The sequence below is a fragment of the Octodon degus genome, unplaced genomic scaffold (genome assembly GCF_000260255.1).
Source record: "Octodon degus isolate 3935 unplaced genomic scaffold, OctDeg1.0 scaffold00045, whole genome shotgun sequence".
Lineage (NCBI taxonomy): Eukaryota > Metazoa > Chordata > Mammalia > Rodentia > Octodontidae > Octodon > Octodon degus.
Genome location: NW_004524621.1, coordinates 7,700,082 through 7,719,781, shown reverse-complemented (window position 1 = coordinate 7,719,781; position 19,700 = coordinate 7,700,082). Strand labels below are relative to the sequence as shown.

Sequence of the window (19,700 nt, the reverse complement as noted above, 5' to 3'; positions counted from 1 at the left end):
AAAAAAAAAAAAAAAAAAAAAAAAAAAAGAAAGAAAGGAAAGGCATATGGCAAGTACAGTCAGGCATGATGCTGCTTTCCTATAATTTTAATACTTGTGAGGCTGAGGCAAAAGGAGTGTTATGGTTTGTGCTAGGTGTCTCCCTAAAGCCTCATGCACTTTTTGATGGACTTTTTCAGAGGTAGCTGAATCTAGAGTTTGTGACTGATTCATGGTTCAACGCTAGAATTAAGGGTGGGTGACTGCTAGATCAGCCCAGTCATTGGATTTGAATTGCTCTAATGACAGCAGTCGGAATAACATAAAAGAGGCAGAATGAGACTTCTCTCCTTCTTCCTTTCTTGTTGCTTTAGTTATCTTCTGCCAATATGAACTGTTGACCCTCTGCCATGCCACCCTGCCTTGGAACCAGAACTGAAATCTCTACACATTGTAAGCCAAATAAACCTTTTCTATTTAACTTCGGTGTTGGGTACTTTGTCTCAGCAAAGAGAAAAGCAACTAAGACCAGGATCAAGAGCTGGAGGCCAGCATGGGCTACACAGCAAGTTTAGGGCTGGCCTGGACTACATAGTGAGAGTCAGTCTCAAAAAATAAAATATGTATGACAGACTTTTCCGCTATGTGTTATTATTACATAAGATGCTACTGAGGAAAACTAGATGAATTCTAGGTACTATCTTGGCAATTTCCTGAGTCTAAAATTATTTTAAAGAAAAAATTTAAAAATATATGAGAGAGACTGTATAGAATTGGTGTTGTTTTTTTTTTAAATGTTTGATAAAACTTGCCAGCAACACCATATGGGCTTGCAGATTTATCTTCCAGAAGATCTTAAATTACAGATTTGATTTCCTTAAAAGTTAAAGGACAAGCCGGGCATTCGAGTACTCTGGAAGGGTAAGGTTGAAGGAACATGTTAGAATCCAGCCTGGGTATTGCAATTAGGGGTTGCAAGGGGAACAATACAGGGCACATAATTTATAAGATTATTTTATAATGTTCACCCAAAGAGTCAAATGCAAAAGAGTGCAGATCTGTCCACACACTATGGACCCAAAGAATCCAGCTAAGGGGTCTGGATCCCATGGCAATGTTCCACACAAGTACAGCTAAAGATGTAGAGCCCACAGCAATGTTACCCACAAGTCCAGCTAAAGCCCTAGAAGCAGGAAGACTGGGAAGCTGAGGAAATAAGACTATACATTGGAGCTCATCTGGGCAACTTAGTGGAAACTTAAAGTTTGATGATAGACGCTGGAATATAGCAATGTGAGGAAGAAAAGGAAGAAGAAAGTGGGTTCCCTGAAATGAGGAAGGATCTGAAGTGAGAAATGAAGCCCATGGGAAGAGCAAAGAGAAAACCTTCAATGAAGGAAGAGGTAGCAAGCAGTGCCTTCTCCAAGTTGGGGCTCACTGTGTGAGAGAAGCAATTCAAACCTATGAACACACACTGACTACTGGTGACTCCAGAGTCCTCCACAGAGAAATAAACCAGTGCAATGGATGCCATAGACTACACTGGCTGGTAAGTCGCACTGATTCAGCCATCTCGTGGAAGACAGTGATTGTCTGGGAACCATCTTGGAGAGGGGCCAACTGAGCTGGGAATACAGAGTAACTGCTGACCCCATCTAGTGGCTCCCAGCTGAGTTCAAGTCCATGAAGCTGCACTGACTGCTGTAAATTGAACAAGTCTCATGCCAGCCTCATAGTCATAAACCAGGTCTAAACAGAGGAAACAAAGGCTCAGGCTTGCTGAGGCTACCCACTACCCTGCTGTAAATCTACTGCTGGCTTGCTGGGATAAAGCAACATGGATCCAGACTCTGCCTCTACATGTGTACCAGTGACAGCAGAGACAAACCTTGAAGTGAACATTTCTTTCTCTCTTTTACTTGGTTTTCTCCTTGTTTTTTGACTTCTTCAACATTGTTTCTAATTCTTCTGTGGTTGTCGTTCTGTTCTTCCTTTTATTTCTTCCTGCTCTCTCTCCTTCCCATCTTCTGCATGAGTTTCCCAAAGTTTGTGTGGTCCCCCTTTGTCCTCCAGCCTTGCTTCTAATCTCTTCCTCTTCTATTTCTCTATTTTTCCCCTAATTCTTTTTAAATATTCTCTCCAGTGGGTAAAATTGCCATACTGAGGGATTATGCACTACATACAATATTCTGGTTTATTTTAGTTATTTGGTTATATAACCACAAATCTAGTTCATATAGTTACAAATTGCAAATTACTGGTTACCTCAGTTTGTCATTTTCTAGGCTGTGTTTGATACTATTGTTATTGCTGATTGTATCACTTTAGCCCAAGTGATGTAATTGTTCTAACCAGCTGTCCTTACAGGTATACCAAGACTGATATTGCCTAACAGTCATAGAAAATACTGTGGGCCAGTACACAACAACCAGGGACTGAGCCAAGTAGGTAATAACTTCTTATTCCCAACAAATTGAACAGGTAAGACCTTGCAACAGACTCAATCCAAAAGATAGCTATAGTTGGAAGACATCTCTGAGGAGTTGTTTCATAAGGGTTCTAAATACTAACAATAAAGCTAATTGACATAGGCAACTTATAAGCATCAACCCAGGAATTAAACTTTAAAAAACAGACAATAAGACACTAAACAAGATGTAACACTAGCTGAGCATGGGCTGAAACCTCCACAAACTGTGAGCTAAATAAACCTTTCCTTCCTCAATTTTGAGTCTTAAGTATTTTGTCCCAGCTATGAGAGAAAAGTAACCAAGACAATGTTCAACCCAGATTGATGCATCTGAAAAATGGTGTTTCAAAACTGATGGCGAAATAAGATACTTCCATGACAAGAACACTCAAGGAAACTCATGAATATCAAAACAGTACTCCAAATGTTCTGAAGGATATTCTACAAAGACATAACAATGACTACAACTCCATGCATCTCAAAAGAATGCAAGATAAGTAATTAAAAAGAGGGGGAAAAAAGGGAATAACATGACAAGGATAAGTTATAACCATCAATGTGAATGGTCTCAATTTACCAGTCAAAAGGAGATGGGTAGAATGGATCACAAAACAAGATTCAACAACATGCTGCATTTGAGAAACACATTTAATTAAAAAAGAAATTCACAGACCAAAAGTCAAAGGGTAGAAAAATACTCCATGTGACAGAAACCCAAGAAAAAACAGGTTTACTATTGCAATTGTAGACAAAGTGGATTTCAAGCCAAGACTAATTGAGACAAAGAAAGTCACTACCTCCTTGCAAGGGAACAATACAAGAGGAAGAGATAACAATCATAAATATATATGAACAAATACCAGCATACCCAACCATATAAAATAAATAGGGGGGAACTACCCGCTCAGCCCCCCCTCCTGTCCCTCTCTTGGACAGGAGCTTTCTTTCCATAAATAAATACATTCTGCTCATTTAAAAAAAATATTATGGGCCAGGGAGATAGTTTCAAAAAATAAAAAAAGGACTTGGGATAGAGCTCAATGTGCAGACCCTGCTTTCAATCCCCAACTGCCACAAAGAAAAAACTGGGTCTTTAAATATATAGACCTAGAGGGCCAGGGAGATAGCTCAGAGGCTTAAGCACATGTCTGACAAGCATAGTGTCCTCAGTTTGATCCCAAAAAATAAATAAATAGACCTAATACACAAAAGCAAAACTGACCTGACTGCAGTTTAAATTATTCATGCTCAACACCAAGGAATATACATTAAGTACACTTTAATAGTAGGGTTTAAAAGTATACTGTCTCATACATAATGAAAGCAGACTTTCTGAACATCAACTTTAAAAACTCTTTTAGTCTCTGAGCAGCACCATGGCAGTAGGCAAGAACAAGTGCCTTACGAAAGGCAGCAAAAAAGGAGCCAAGAAGAAAGTGGTTGATCCATTTTCTAAAATACTTGGAAGACATCCAAGTATTGTTCCCTTGAGACTGGTATGATGTGAAGGCACCAGCTATGTTCAACATAAGAAATATTGGAAAAACACTCTGTCACTCAAGGAACCAAAATTGCATCTGATGGGCTCAAAGGTCATGAGTTTGAAGTGAATCTTGCTGATCTGCAGAATGAAGTTGCCTTTAGAAAATTGAAGCTAATTACTGAAGATGTTCAAGGCAAAAATTGCCTGCCTAACTTCCATGGCATGGATCTCACCCATGACAAAATGTGTTCCATGGTCAAAAAATGGCAGACCATGATTGAAGCCCATGTTGATGTCAAGACTACAAATGGTTACTTGCTTTGTTTGTTCTGTGTTGGCTTTACTAAAAAATGCAACAATCAGATATGGAAGACCTCTTATGCTCAGCACCAACAGGTCCGCCAGATCCAGAAGAAGATGATGGAAATCGTGATCCGTGAGGTGCAGACAAATGACTTGAAGGAAGTGGTCAATAAACTGATTCCAGACAGCATTGGGAAAGACATAGAAAAGGCTTGCCAATCTATCTACCCTCTTCATGATGTCTTCGTCAGAAAAGTAAAAATGCTGAAGCTCAAGTTTGAATTGGAGAAACTCATGGAGCTTCATGGTGAAGGTAGTAGCTCTGGAAAGGCTACTAGGGATAAGACTAGAGCTAAAGTTGAATGAGCTGATAGACTGAACCATCAGTCCAAAAGTCTGTTTAAGATCCAGATTTTTTTTTTTTTTTTTTGGAACGGGGGATTGAACTCAGGCTTTTGCGCTTGCCAGGGAAGCGCTTATTCCTCTGAGCCATCTCCCCGGCCCCCCAGATTTTTAATAGTGATAAATAAAATCCAATTTGTGATGGTTTGCTTTGGAAAAAAAAAAAAACCCTACCTTTTATCTGCAAGTTTTTAATAACAGAAAATACAGTAATTACACTGAAACACACAGAGGAATTCTTTTTATGCCTGGTGGAACTAGGGGGGTCAAGATCAGGGTTGTATTTCAAAAAGATTTTTTTTTCTTTTTTAATCAGAAGGTAACAAAACTAAAACATGAGTTGGGATGAATTTTGCCCTGAACCAGCTGCAAAGCAAAAGCAACCCCAGGCAGTGAACTATAAGCAGAGCTTTGTAGGTTTGCAGAGCTGTGAGTCACCACCTGAGATGTACCCTGGCCACCTGTCAGACATGGAAGGATCACACACAAGCACGTATGGAACACAGGCCCAAAGCCCACTTCAAACTATCTTTTCTACAGGAACAGGGTGATCAGAATTGCACTCAGCAAGCCCTCTGCTGCAAAGAAAAGCAGCCTTCACAGCAGAGCACAGTGACTTCTGAGCCAGCTCCCCAGAATAGTGCCTGGCACCTGATCAAAAACAACCAGGCACACAGGGTAGCAAGAATTAAGCTAAAAACCTGAGAAACAATCATGGAAAAATACATAGGTCAGAACTTTAAAATGCTCATCACCGATATGTTCAAGGCATTAAAAAGCAGAATTGTGAATTTTTTAAAACACATAAATTCCACAACTGAAAGTTACAGCTTCTCAAATCCAAGAGTTAATGATCTATGAATAAGACGGCTACACAGAAACTAAAAACATGACTGAGACACATCAAAAAAGACCTAAAGAAATACAAAATATATCATGTTTGGCAATGTAAAGACCAAAAGCTACAAAGATATCATTCTTTTTCAAATGAATCTTTAAAACCAGTCTGCGTAATTCCATCCAAATGTACAAATTTTTTTTGTAAGAAAACTGCCAAGGGATTCTAAAGTACACAGCAAGTCCCTGACTTATGTCTGAGTCACTATAGCTACATACACTATCACACTGTGCCATAAGCATGCAGCAGCACAACTGTGACAATGTCCAGCAGATATGTTAGCTACTTTGATTTGCTCACCTCTACAAACCTTCTAAGAGGTCTGTCAGTATCTGGAAGCTCACAACTCCAAAGTTTGTAAGTCAGGAACTTACTGCATATGGAAATATGAAGGGCCAACATTGGCTAAATTAAGCTTGAAAATTACAATGTGAAAGGTTAGGGCCGGGGAGATAGCTCAGTATAATAAGTGCTTGCCTGGCAAGTGCAAAGTCCTGAGTTCAATCCCCAGTACCACAAAAAAAAAAAAAAAAAAAGAAAGAAAAGAAAAGTTGGGCATGTGACATATGCCTGTAACCCAAGCCCCCAGAAGGCTGAGGCTAGAGGCTATCAAGTTTGAGGCCAGCCTGGCTGACATACTGAGACCTTGTCTCAATAAGACAAAACCAAAAATAAGTAAATAAATAGGAGGGCCAGCCTGATAGCTCAGCAGACTAAAGCATCTGCTTAGGCAGAGCACAGCAGCCAAGGTTCAATCCCCAGTGTGCCGTGCTGGCTCCATCTGCGGGGTGCACTGAGATGGAGCTTGAGATTAGGTGTGGTGGCGCGCGCCTGTAATCCCAGTGCTTGGGAAGCTGAACACAGGAGAATCACTACAAGTCAGATCTACATAGTGAGACCCTGTAGACTCTGTAGACCCTGTCCTAAATATAGAAAAAAATAAATAAATAGGCCTACCTTCCCAAAAACGGAGACTTAACAGTAAGCTATGATACAGAGTGAAGTGGCTAATTAGACAGAGGCACAGAACAGAAATCAGTCCCAAGTTGTGGGGAGAACACAGGCTTTTTCCACAGCAGTTCTGGGCCACCTAGAAGCCCACATGGAGCAGAATAAGAAGGCTCTCCATTGTCACAGAAAACTGTGGGGGGCTGTGTGTCCAGTATGAAATACAAAGTGACAGGGCTTCCAGGGACCACATGGGAGGTGTCTGCAGGAACAGTGGAAGCCAACAAGACCTCAAAAGATGACAAGAGAAAAATACTTCAGACTCCAATACAATTGACAATCTATGAGACAAAAAAGAAAAGAATGAAAGTACTTTTTCCTCTAAGAATGTCACATATTTTTCTATGACTACTGTAACAAATTACTAGGAACCTGGGAGCTCATCCCACAGGAAACTTACTCTCTTGCAGTTCTAAGGTAAGAAGTTCCATTTTCTACAGTGCTTATGTCCTTATTTAAATTATACTGTTTCAATCAAGTAATACTCTGAATATGCATGGAGACATAAATGCAAACAGATAACACTGTCTCAAAACAGTAACACAATTCTTCCACAAAAAGTTAAACCTTTTAAAATACATTTAATGGAAGAATTTTTTTTTTTTTTTTTTTCCTGTGGCACCAGGGACCTTGCACTTGCCAGGCAAGCACTTATTCCATTGAGCTATCTCCCTGCCCCCAGAAGAATGTTTTTAAACACTGCTCGGTAAGTTAAAGCCACACCATGGTGTTACTCTTTCTGGACATCTGTAATTAAAACTGAAAGCACTCCTGCAACTCGAAGGATATAAACCTCATCCACTCAGTGTCCTTCCAGGGAAGTCCTCAAATCAGCTTTGCGGTGGATTAACTCATGGTTCACTTGCAATGCCCAGGTTAACTGAGTCAGTGTGGTACTAGGTGTGGAAGGCCCACCTGAGGATTGTTGCCAACAGCATAAAAGGAGAACTGGAGCAGAAGATGGTGTGCTATTGATTCTCCTGGAGAGGATTGTTGTGCTGGTTTTCCTGATATGAACTCAGCTATTTTCACTGTCAGAAGAGTTTGAGTCCTTGCTGTCACTGAGGTTGGCTGCAGGTCTCTTTGGGGGAGCTCAGGTCCTTACCTTGAGCATCGCTTCCTGGTTGCAAGCAGCACAGATCCTTCATCCCACTGCCACAGACCTTTTAGCTACCACCACTGACCTTTGGGCCTTCTCAGTGCAGATCTTTGATACAAACTTGCATGAGACATTGTTGTGGGTTGTAGGACTCCAGATGATCTCCTGGAGGACATTGCCATAAGTCTTCAGCTGGACTCATGTAGGACACTGCCATGGGACCCAGGCCCTCCACTGAATTCTTTGGATCTCTAGTACATGTACAGACCTTGTAAGGATCCACTCAGACTGCTTCAAAGCTCAGGGGTGTGTAAGGACACCTGGGGACGTGACCCTACTTGTCTAGCAGAGGTACACAGTGGATACAGATATGACTTACACAGGTAAACATGCATGTGCTAGTTACAACACTATGTAAGAATATAAATATGAGATAACCTGTATAAGAATTATACAATAGCCAGCCAGCCCCGCCCCTTGGTGGGCTGAGCTGGCCACACACACACACACACACACACACACACACAAATAAATAAATAAAAAAGAGAAAAAGCTTTTTAAAAAAAGAATTATATAATAAAGATACAGGTGGCTCTTGAGCTCTTTTGCTCTGCTCTGCTCTATGCTGCCTGCCATTGTTGCTGGTTTCTTGCACATGTACATTCTTTAACCTTAGGACCTCACCCTCAAAAAATCTACCTTGGGCCCCCTGAGCAAGCCAACAAACCTCCTGCACTCTTCTGTATTGGACTTTTTTGATGAATATTATAAAATAATCCTATAAATTATGTGTCCTATATTAAATCTCTTCTCTTGCAAACCCTGACTACAAAAAGCACTGTGGAAAGAGTGGTCCCCTGAGGTGGAGCCCTAAGCCCCCTTCCTATGCAACACACAGTGCTTCCTAAGGGCAGGCCTGGAATACTCCAGAAAACTGGGGGACCAACCCCCATGACTCTCACTCCCAGGCCACATAGCTCAGTAAAGGGTCCTTTGCTCCTGTTCCTGATCTGCTCATCAGACAGCTCTCACTGCTCTGATCCACCATGCTTACTTCCAGAATCAAAAATGCTATGAGTTTCTTTTCAATTTTTACCTCTTCAACCATTTCAGTGAGAGCTGGAGGACTATCTCCTTTGCCTAATGGCTAGTCCTGAGTAACGACCTCCCCCACTTCTCTCATGCTTTTTTCTTAAACCATCTCCCATCTTGGGGCACAGATGCCCATGCTCCTGTTCCTGCCCTTCTGCAGCACCTCCAGGCTTCCTTGTTTTCCCATAGGGATTCAGCTTCCTGGGGGTTCTGTGATAGGCCCTCTGCCTGTTCAGCTCGAATTCAGCTTTCCTTTCTGGGCAATTATATCCATCTGCCTCAATTACTATTCATGTGCCAATGACCCAAACTGCTATCTCTAATCCAGATATTTCTAAAAAGTACCAGACCCACATATCCAATGCTCCCTAGATGCGTCACACTCTCAGTGTTCCATTAATCATAGGCAACACCACCTCTGCCTGGTCATCCACATCAAAACACTGGTCACCTAGGCCCTCCTTCATCGCCCTCTTCACACAATGGTCTGCTGGTTCAGACATCTTCTCTATCACAGGCTTGTCTGGGTTGCAACAGGTTTTTTTAAACCAACTTTTCTGCCCCCAGTTTCAGACTCCTTCAATCTTTTTCAGTTGGCACTGCCAAGATAATTCTTTTTAAAGAATGTACAAATTAGAATTAAAACAGAAAAAATTACATATGATACAGAATTTCACTTAAAGTAATATGAAGTTCACAGTATTTGTTATTATACATAGTGTTGTCTTTCAACCAGTTATTCATATTACCAGATATATGCATGTAAAATTGAAAGAAAAAAGAAAGGGTCGGGGAGATGGCTCAGTAGATTAAGCGCTTCCCTGGCAAGCACAAGGGCCTGAGTTCAATCCCTGGTTCCGCAAAAGAAAAAAGAAAGAAATGTATAAAAAATTAAAAAGAGAAAAAGTACAAACATTTGAAAAAAGAAGACAAAACTAATAAGTATTATCTGTTCTTTTCCACAGACCAGCAGAAATGTACAGTACAGTTATCCAACAAGATAATCTTTGTATACCAAAAAGAAGTTGAAAATTTGCAAATCTTTGTATACCAAAAAGAAGTTGAAAATTAGTAAAAAAAAAAAAAAAGTATTTTTCAAAAAGAAACAGAAATATAGCCAGAAAGATTACATAGGAGTAGTTTAATTACTGTTTAATATCTTTTGTTTTTTGAGAACTGCTGGCTCCATCATTTATTAAGGAAGAATTTTTAAAACAAAGCTCCCAAAAGAGTTAGGTGCATAGTGCACACCTATAATCCCAGAATTTAGGAGGCTGAGGTAAGAAGATTGTGAGTTTGAGGCCTGCCCTACCTAAAACTAATAAGCATCCAAGAATAACCACTCTGGCAATCCCAGTTTTTTTTTTCTTTTGTGCTGTTGCAGTGCACCTCAGGGGCAGGGCTAGTTTAGCAGGCCTGGGGCTTGAACCCCTGGCCCCTGTGCCTGCTTGCAGGTGCTTTAATCCGCTGAGCTTTTTGGCCAGCTGGCAATCCCATTCAGAAACAGAAAACTGGGGATAGAGCTTAGTTGCATAAGCACGTGCCTAGCAAGCACAAAGTTTCAAGTTCAAGTCCCAGTACCACACAACACACACACACACACACACACACACACACACAACCAAAAACCCCAGAAAATTGGCCATCGCTATTCACAAGATTTCAGGAGATCATAAATGCACACATTTATCGCACTTCCACTGTTTCCACTTCATCCCCACTGGCAAGAACATGGGAAAAAACCCCACATATAATGGGATTTGATGGTTGTTCACCAGTTAACAGAATGCCTTTGAGTGGACCATACACTTTGCCATGCTGTCCAACATGGCAGCCACCAGCTCTTCAAATGTTAATGAATGTCAACTGAACATCCACTTCCCTAATAGCACTGGCGACATTCCAAGTGTTTCATACCCATACATGGTCAGTGCTGGACAGCAAAGAATATTTCATCACCTCAGAAAGCACCTCTCTAGAGCCTATAGGTGCCAGCCCCTTTCCTTACCCCCATACATCCACAACATGCAGTGGGCCAGAGGGATTATAGCTTGTTTTATCACAGGCCTAGATGATAGGGAACCCCGTCCAAACTTCTTACCAGGAAGTGTAAAGCACCTTCCTGTGTCTAGCACCTTATTCCCTGGGCTCCTGTTCTACCCTCCTCATACCTTTACCCACCATGAATTATATCTATGATAGGATCCATATAGAGGTAATGAACATTAAACACAATCATAGGATGAGGCCCTCATGCAATAAGAATGGTGTCCTAGGAAGAGCAAAAGACACTATACAAGGAGGAAATGACCTAAGGTGACAGCCCTTCTTTACCACCATAAATAATAACCTTTAAAAAAAATTAAATGTATAGGCCAAATAAAGTAAGCTATCCCTTTAATTTAACACTACTTTATTTCTACGATTTCCTCAAGTGAAGTAATAAAATATGGGGCCAGGGAGATGGCTCAGTGGAATAAGTGCTTCCCTGGCAAGTGCAAGGGCCTGAGTTCAATCCCCAGTTCCGCCAAGAAAAAAAAAAAAGTAATAAAATACTTCCCATGAGGGACTGGTGAGATAGCTCAGCATACTAAACACCTGTTTAGGCAAGTGCAGAGATCCAGGTTTGATAACTGGTATCACATGTTGTGCTGGTCTCACCCCTGGGCAAGCTGAGCTGGGCACCCAAAGTGGGCGTGGTGGTGCACAGCTGTAATTCCAGCACTGGGGAGGCTAAAACAGGAGTCGCACTACAAGTCCAAGCTACATAGCAATACGCTGTACTAAATACATAAAAAAAAAAAGAACAATGAATTCTTCTCAGGTAGCTCACAAAAGCAACTAGTCAGAAGTTATAATTTTTGAGGGCCAGCTAAATAGCGCAGTGGATTAAAACGCCTGCGCAGGGGCCGGGGGTTCAATCCCCAGGCCTCCCATGCCGGCCCTGCCCCTGGGGCGCACTGAGACAGCAATTGAGACTGAGTGTGGTGGTATGCACCTGTAATCCCAGCACTTGAGAGGCTGTAAACAGGAGAATCACTAGGAGTCCAATCTAGTAGTAAGACCCTGAACACCCTGTAGACCCTTTCCTAAAAAATACAAAAGCAAAGCTATAATTTTTAAAGATTTTCAAAGTACATTCATAGATTCAAACACCTGAAACAATGATTGTTGTTATATATATAAACCAAAATCTTGCCAGATGTATTGGTACATGCCTACCTATAATTCTAGCGCTCAGGAGGCTGAGATAGAAGGATCACTGAGAGTTCAAGGCCAGTCTGGGGTACATAGTAAGTTCAAAGCCAGCCTAGACTACATAGCAAGACCTTGTCTCAAAAAACAAATAAACATAAATCTTAACTGTATCAGGCAACAACTTTAAAATGTTATAAAATAAAAATAAATGCAATGATGACACCTAAGTATTCCATTAAAAGTTCTAATCAAGTCGCATAGATCTAGAAGCTCTTGACATTCTCCAAATTTTTTCCCAATCCTAAAACTTACTGAAGATACCAAGAGCTTCTGTTTCAATGGGTTCCATCTATCAACATTAACCACATTAAACCAAAACTGAATTTAGAAAACATTTAATTTGTTTGTAATAAGCCTACTAAATGCTAACATAAATATTTTTTATAAAAATATAGAGTACTAAAAACTTTTAGTGAGGAAAGGTATTTTATGTTTATAACTTTAATGTCTAGCTTTATAGAAGACGGCCAGATTTTCATATTTGTATTAGAATTCAATCTGCGATTTTGGCCGAAGTCTACTAAGTAACTAGAGTCTCAAACAGACATGGCTAGAAAAGGAGGGAGCATTTCAGCAGCCTTTCAGATTGTTGCAGATGCTCTTTTGTATTCTACACAACTAGTCAAGTGCAACATTAAAGTTGCAATGTACAATCTAAAACCCTACCAATAAACTTTTCATAATGTAACATTAACATCTACTGATCTATCTTATGAGTGATATTTCTATCATTTTGTAACATGGTGCCAGGGTCATCTGGAAAACCTGGCTCACAGAATTATGTAGCTCTAGACAGGCATATGGTATATATGCCTGTGATCCCAGCTACTTAGGAGGCTGAAGCAGGAGGACCACAAATTTGAGACCAGCCCAGGCAAGTTAGCAAGACACTGTGTCAAAGTAAAAAACTAAAGAGTGAAGGATAAAGCTTAGTGTAAAGCCTGGGATTCAAACTCTAGCACCATAAAAGAGGGGGAAAGAAAAAAAGAGAAGGAGGAGGAAAGGAAAAGGAAAAAAGAAGAAGAGGGGAGGAAGAAGGAGAGGAAACGGAAGAAGAGGAAGGAAAAGAAATGGTCATATATTATGTTCCTTCATTTGTTTCCAGGAAACTATCAACCAAATAACCAAATCTGGACTGACTACAGCTTGTCTGCTATCCATTCATGCAGTCAAATGTGGCATTCCACAACAAAAACAACTCATTCTCCTCGCAACTCTAGCTGCACAACTACAGCTCCTCTGACAGGCACCTTGCACCTTGTGGTGAAGCACAAGTGCCTTTCCTGTTTCTTCACACAGATGTCACCAAGGCAAGTTCTCAAGGGCAGTGGTCTTCAACCATATTTCCTGCTTCATTAAGTATGGTTATGTGAAAGTGGTGCCACTTTTTTTTTAATAGTAAATGGGAGCATGACGAATAATGCAGTGACCATGGGTGCTGGTCAGAGTTCCTGCACTAACCATGCTTCAAGCGCCAGAGCTTTCCCTGACCCTGGCTTTAGAACCGTAAATGTCAAGACAGTGAAAGCCGAATTGGCATCTTAGTATTCCTGTGAAAATAATTTTCCCTTAGAGCCTCCAGGAAGGATTTCAGGGAACCTGAAAGGTCTGTGAACTATGGTTTGAGAATCACTAGTAGATTACTCCTGGAAGGAACAAACACAAGGTCACCTTGGGGAAAAAAGGTCAGGACTGAAAGGGACTCTCATTCTATTCCACACTTCCTTTTTCTGCTGTGTGTGCACTGGCCTTTTACAACATTGTGCAAGGCCTGTGATCAAAGGGAAAAAAACAGAGCTAATGCTGCCGGAACATTACCTAGCACTCAGTGGGCCCTCAATAACTCCTACATTAACAAGCATGTACAATAAATGCAAAAGCAAAACAAAATCAAGAATTATAGGAGGGCCGGGGAGATGGCTCAGTGGAATAAGCACTGCCCTGGCAAGCACAAGGGCCTGAGTTCAAACCCCGGTTCCATCAAAATATATATATATATATTAAAAAAAGAATTATAGGAGACAGTGGAATTCTAAGAAAATGTCACATCAGAGAGGATTAGGGAAGGTTCAGAGTAAGATGTTTAGGCTGGAATTCACAGATGAGCAGAATTTGGATATCAGATTTCACATTTCACAAAATATTTAGGAAATATACCAAATGTCTGTTGACCTGAAAGCAATGTCAGGATGTCATTTTAAAAACTCAGAATCGGGGCTGGGGAGACAGATCAGAGGCATAATCACCTACCTGGCAAGTGCAAGGTCCTGAGTTCAATCCCAGAACCCAGTATGGTGGTGTACACCTGCAATCCCAGCACTGGGGAGGTTGAGACAGGAGGATCACTGCAAGTTCAAGACCAACCCGAGGGCTACAAAAAGTGAGCACAAGGCCAGCCTGAACTGCATAGTGAAACCCTGTGTCAAAAAATTAATTAATTAAATAAAAATAAAAACTAAGAATCACATTGCAGATTTTTGAAAGATAGCTAAAAAGATTACATACTTCTTTGAAAAGGTCTTTTTCCACACATATACAGCCTGAGCTTTTCAACCTCTTTTCATCTAAGCCCATCCAACCCAGAGTCCCCACAATATCAGAATGCACAAAAAGAAGAAACAGACCAAACTTAAAACACGGTCTAGTCTAATAACCAGAATAAAGACGCAGGAGTGGGACAAATGTAGCCTATTGTGTGAGCATTTCCTCTGACTCTCTGCAGGCCACGACAACAAAGAACAAACCTTACATCATTGTCCATGTTTTCAAAGTCATTCAGCACCCATAACTTCAAGATACTGTAGGCTACATGTGTGCCAAAATCAGTTGTGAGGTATATACGAGCTATTTTTTATAATTAAGGGTAAAGCACAAGGTTTGGGAATTCATTTAAAAAATCACAAGGCTATACTTCTAATAATCTCCCTTTCATCCATGAATATTCTGACAGTGCTTTTAGAGCACTGTTTGAATTTTTCCTGTATGTGTTCATGGTTGGGGCAGGCCTAAGAAAGTGGCATTCTGTGTAGCACCACCAGTTACCCTAATCTTAACTTGAAGGAGATCCTAAGCCAACAAAGGCAGAACTAGGGAGAAAATTAGGGAACAAGAAAACAGTTGTGTAGGGGCCGGGGAGATAGCTCAATAGAATAAGCGCTTGCCTGGCAAGCTCAGGGTCCTGAGTTCAATCCCCGGTACTGGAAAAAAAAAACAAAAACAAAAAACAGTTGTGTCAAGATTACTCTTTTGGGAAATCTTTATTCTGGTTATTAGAATAAATAGACCACATTTTAACTTTGGTCTGTTTCTTCTTTTTCTGAATTCTGGTATTGTAGGGACCCTGGCTTGGAAGGGCTCAGGTGAAAAAAATAAAAAATCAGCAAATCCTCCCTAAACAGGGCATCCTAAGATGAGAGACTTCCCTGAGGGACAGCCCTAGTTACAGCGGTTGATGAGAACCCATTGAGGTTGCGGAGAGCAAGGACATGTGTACATTGTGAACAAGGCAGGGGATGGTTTCACTTAAAAACCACTGAGGGGATGGCATGCAGGACTACCCAGGTTATCTGTATCACTCAACACCAGTCCCCAAGAAGGCAGCACTGCCTGTGGTAAGGTGCCCCTCCCCTCCAACCCACCTAGCAGGAACAACTCTAAAGGGTGAGAGTTACCTAAAAGCTACCTTTTTTTTTTTTTTTTTTTTTTTGACAAGATTTCATGCTAAACTACATAGTTTCTCTCCAGCCTTGAATATGGGAAGGGCAAGGTCAGGGGACACAGCCCCACTTCTTTACAATCTTTGCTTGATCAAAATAATGATGACAGGGGCAGGGGAGATGGCTCAGGGGCATAAGCGCTTCCCTGGCAAGCGCAAGGGCCTGAGTTCAATCCCCAGTTCTGCAAAAAAAAAAGTAATAATAATAATAATAATAATAATGACAAGGGGCTGGTGAGATGGCTCAGTGGTCTAAAGCACCTACTTACAACAAGCTTAGCAAAGCACAGGGACCGCAGTTCAATCCCCCAGCACCACATGCCAGCCAGCCCCGCCCCCTGGTGGGCTGAGCTGGCCACACACACACACACACAAATAAATAAAATTTTAAAAAAATAATAATAATGACAAAACACTACTACTTCAGTGTAGGACTATAATTCCTTATTAATACAATTTTAATTTAGGAAAACAGGGGCCGGGGAGATAGCTCAGTAGAATAAGTACTTGCTGGCAAGCACAAGGGCCTGAGTTCAATCCCCGGTTCCGAAAAAAAAAAAACCACTAATCTTTTGGGTTTTGAGTTTTTGATTTTTTTTTTTTTTTTTCAGAACCAGGATTGAACTCAGGCCCTTGCACTGGCCAGACAAGCACTTATCCTACTGAGCCATCTCCCCGGCCCTTGGCTTGGTTTTTAAGACAGGGTTTGCTATGTAGTTCTGGTTTGCCTTGAATCCACTATGTATCCCACCCTGGCCTTGAATTGGTGGCGCTCCTCCTGCTTCAGCCTCCTGAGTGCTTGGCTTACAGACACATGCCCACCCCCAGGCACATATCAAAGCATTCACTATATTGAGTGAATCTCTAGAACACTGAAATGCCATTAAGGCTGATGTTCACCTCCTGTTATAGCTGACTGAACCCAATTTTTCAGATGTCATATTTCAGTGGAGATTCTGAAACACTTATCAGATGCCAGCTGCTGTGCAAAGACCCCAAAGTTCTGCTTAAGACATGGTCCCTTTTACTAGACAGTCCCATGTCAACAACAATCACAAAATAAATGGTAAAAGCCAACATTCCAGGTGTGGAAGTTGTCCTGGGAACAGGACCAAGTATGACTGTGCCTAAGTAACTGCTGACCTATTTTGGCCAAAAGAAAGGTGTCAGGCCAGTATAAGTGAGGGGGAAAGAAGGCAGGCCTGATGCTGCCTCCTTGGCTGACATTGCACTCTGACGTCTCTCTCCTTTAACACTTTGCTGTCTACTCCCTTTCTCAGCTTAAGCTACCTTTTCAGGTCCCTTTCTATGCTACATGATCTTACTCCCTTTTCTTACCTATACAGCCCCTACATATTTGTCCAAAGTATAAATCGAACCAATAAATAAGAAAGTTTACTTAACAAATATTTTTTCACTAAAATATTTATGTTTTGTCAGACAAATAATGAAGTTTTTGAGGAAAGGAAACAATTTAGTTAACTATCAATTCCTAACAAATACTGAAATAGAACCTCAAGGAACTGAGAGAACAATAAATATAATGAAGCAGAAATTAGAAGCAATCTGCAAAAACACATTTGACATATGAAAAAGCTAAATTATAGCTATGTGGTTCTCCTTAGATGAAGTGCTTAAACAAATGAATACGGCAGATCCTGACAGAATCATTCATAATTTCAGACTTTCCAAGAATATCTAATCATCAAGCATTCTCAAATCTACACATCTTAATAGTGCTTCTATTTTTCAAAATGTGCCACATATCCCAAAATTTTTAAATTTGAATGCTAAGTTCAAAATAGTTGCAAGTAGATGTTGCATTATATGTATTTTGTGGCCCTATGTGACGCACCACAAAGATAGCAGAGCCTACTTCCCTAAAGTCAGTAAGAATTAGGTGAGCTAATATATGAGCCTGCCTATTTAATTAGGTGTTATTTTAAGAATTTACACCAGCCCCAGCAAAACATATCAATTAAAAACTTAAGGATTGGGGAGATAGCTTGGTGGTCTAAGCACCCATCTGGCAAGCACAAGGACCCGGGTTCGATCCCAGGTACTGCATGCCATGCCAGTCCCAGAACCCCCACACACTGAGCTGGTCACTGAAACCTGGCGTGGTGGCGGATGCCTGTAATCCCAGCGCTAGGGAGGTTGAGACAAGAGGATCACTACAAGTTTGAGCTGCATAGTGAGGCCCTGTACCAAATAAATAAATACATGAATAAAGAAATAAAAGATTTTTTAAAAATTAAAAAAAGCAAAAATAAAATTATGAAAATAGGGAATTGAAAAACTGAAAACACACTTAGCTCCAAAACAAAGTTAAGAAACATACGTATTGACTTTTTTTGAAGGCCACTAGGTCCTCCTAATACTGAAGAACTCACTCTCTCCCAGTAACAGCTGAATGGGCTATCAGCACTCAGACTTTGAGTAGAGGCAACATCAAACCAGCCACCCTCCAGCTCCCAAGCCTGTTACCCGAGTCTATTATCATCAGTCAGACAACCATTTATGTGGCTCGTGTAACTTTTAAAAATCCCACAAAAGGGGCTAACCTAAGTATAACGGGCTTTGTATAGAGTATTCAGATATTTCAGCCTCAAAATACCAAAAGTGCTGTTACCCCACTTCACAAGGGAAGGCAGCTGAGGCCCAGGGGTGCAGAACCTGGAGTCCCAGGACTGGGGCTGGAATTGGTGTACTTGGGGAGGACAGCAGCCCCTGCCAAGTGTAGGTCTAGGCCAGATGCCTGGGGGCGGGGCTGGGACTCTGGAACTGAGATTCTGGTACTGTGGAGCTGCAGAGCCTGGCAGCGTCCTGGGTGAAGAACTCCAGGGGCTCCAGGGGAGTTCAGGCATCCTGTGTGCAGGGTTCCGAAGCCTCAAGTGAGGGCGGGGTAGGGGTGAGAGGTCCTACGTTAGGAGTAGCGGGGTTCCAGGCATCCCGGAAGAAGGGTTCCTTAGATACTGGGTGAGGGTGTTCCAGGGTACCAAGTGAGGGGCAGGGGACTCCTAGGTACGAGGTTGCTGGGTTCCTGGCATCTGGGATGGGAGGTTCCGGGGGTCCAGGGTGAAGGTTGCAGCGGTCCCGGGGACGTGTCGAGTGGGGATCCCGGGTACAGGTCAGGGTCCCAGGTGTGAGGTCCCAGCCAGGGTCCCGCAGCTGCCCGTGCTCACCTTCCGACAGCTCCAGCTCCAGCTCAGCCAGGCTCTCGCGCACCTCGGGGGGCAGCGGCGCTGCCTCCAGTAGGCACCCGCGGTCGGCCATGGCCAGGCCGCACGGGCTGCGGCGCAGGTTACGCGTTCACCGAGGCCTGCAGACCCAAGTCCCCGCTGGCAGCCGGCGGCGGGAGGGGCGCGGCCCAGGCGGCTCCACACTGGTGCGGACACGAGCCCGGGCGGCTCCTCCGCGCCGCCGCCGCTCCGCGCATTCCCGTCCGCCGTACACGAGAACGCGCGAGGTTGGCGGGGGTGGGAGCGGGTGGGTTGGGAATGCGCAGGCGCGGCGGGCCTCCTGCGGTCTCGGACTCCCGGCCCCGCCCAGCGACACGAAACCGGCTGCCCCTGCGAGAGGCGGAGAGCGTCCTTCCCGGCAGACTTCGCGCGGCGGCGAGCTAGGTGTCCGACGGTTTTGCTGAGTGTGCGCGACTACCTGGGGCCTGTTGTGGCCAGCGCAGTGGGTGTGGGTGTCCTGTCAGGCCTTCACCCCCTGCTCTGGTGTCCTCGCTAACCGCGCAGAACTGGAAAAGGCGCGAACACGCTCACTACGTGGTGGAGCGAGCGGCAGTGAGAGCCAGAGTCCCGCAGGAGTAGGCACACTGAGGTCGGTGCCCTGCGGTGGCCTCAGGAAGCTTGCCTAGCGCGTGTGCGGGGCTTCCGCGTGCGCAGCCTTCCCGGCGGCACGGGAAGCCTCAGTAAGCAGCAGGGTTTGCGCCAGGGCCCGCACCTCTACTGCATCTTCAGTCCTCCATTCTTCCCTTTCCTT

General features: G+C 42.7%; 1 protein-coding gene across 1 annotated transcript in view; it reads right to left on the bottom strand.

Annotated features, from left to right (window-relative positions):
- Positions 1–19,155, bottom strand: part of Dip2a (disco interacting protein 2 homolog A) — a 148,547-nt gene extending 129,392 nt beyond the window's left edge. Inside the window, exon 1 of the mRNA XM_023716074.1 lies at positions 18,893–19,155. Coding sequence (XP_023571842.1) covers positions 18,893–18,983 — 91 coding nt within the window. The 5' untranslated portion in view covers positions 18,984–19,155. The remainder of the gene's footprint in view (positions 1–18,892) is intronic.
- Positions 19,156–19,700: the final 545 nt, after the last annotated feature.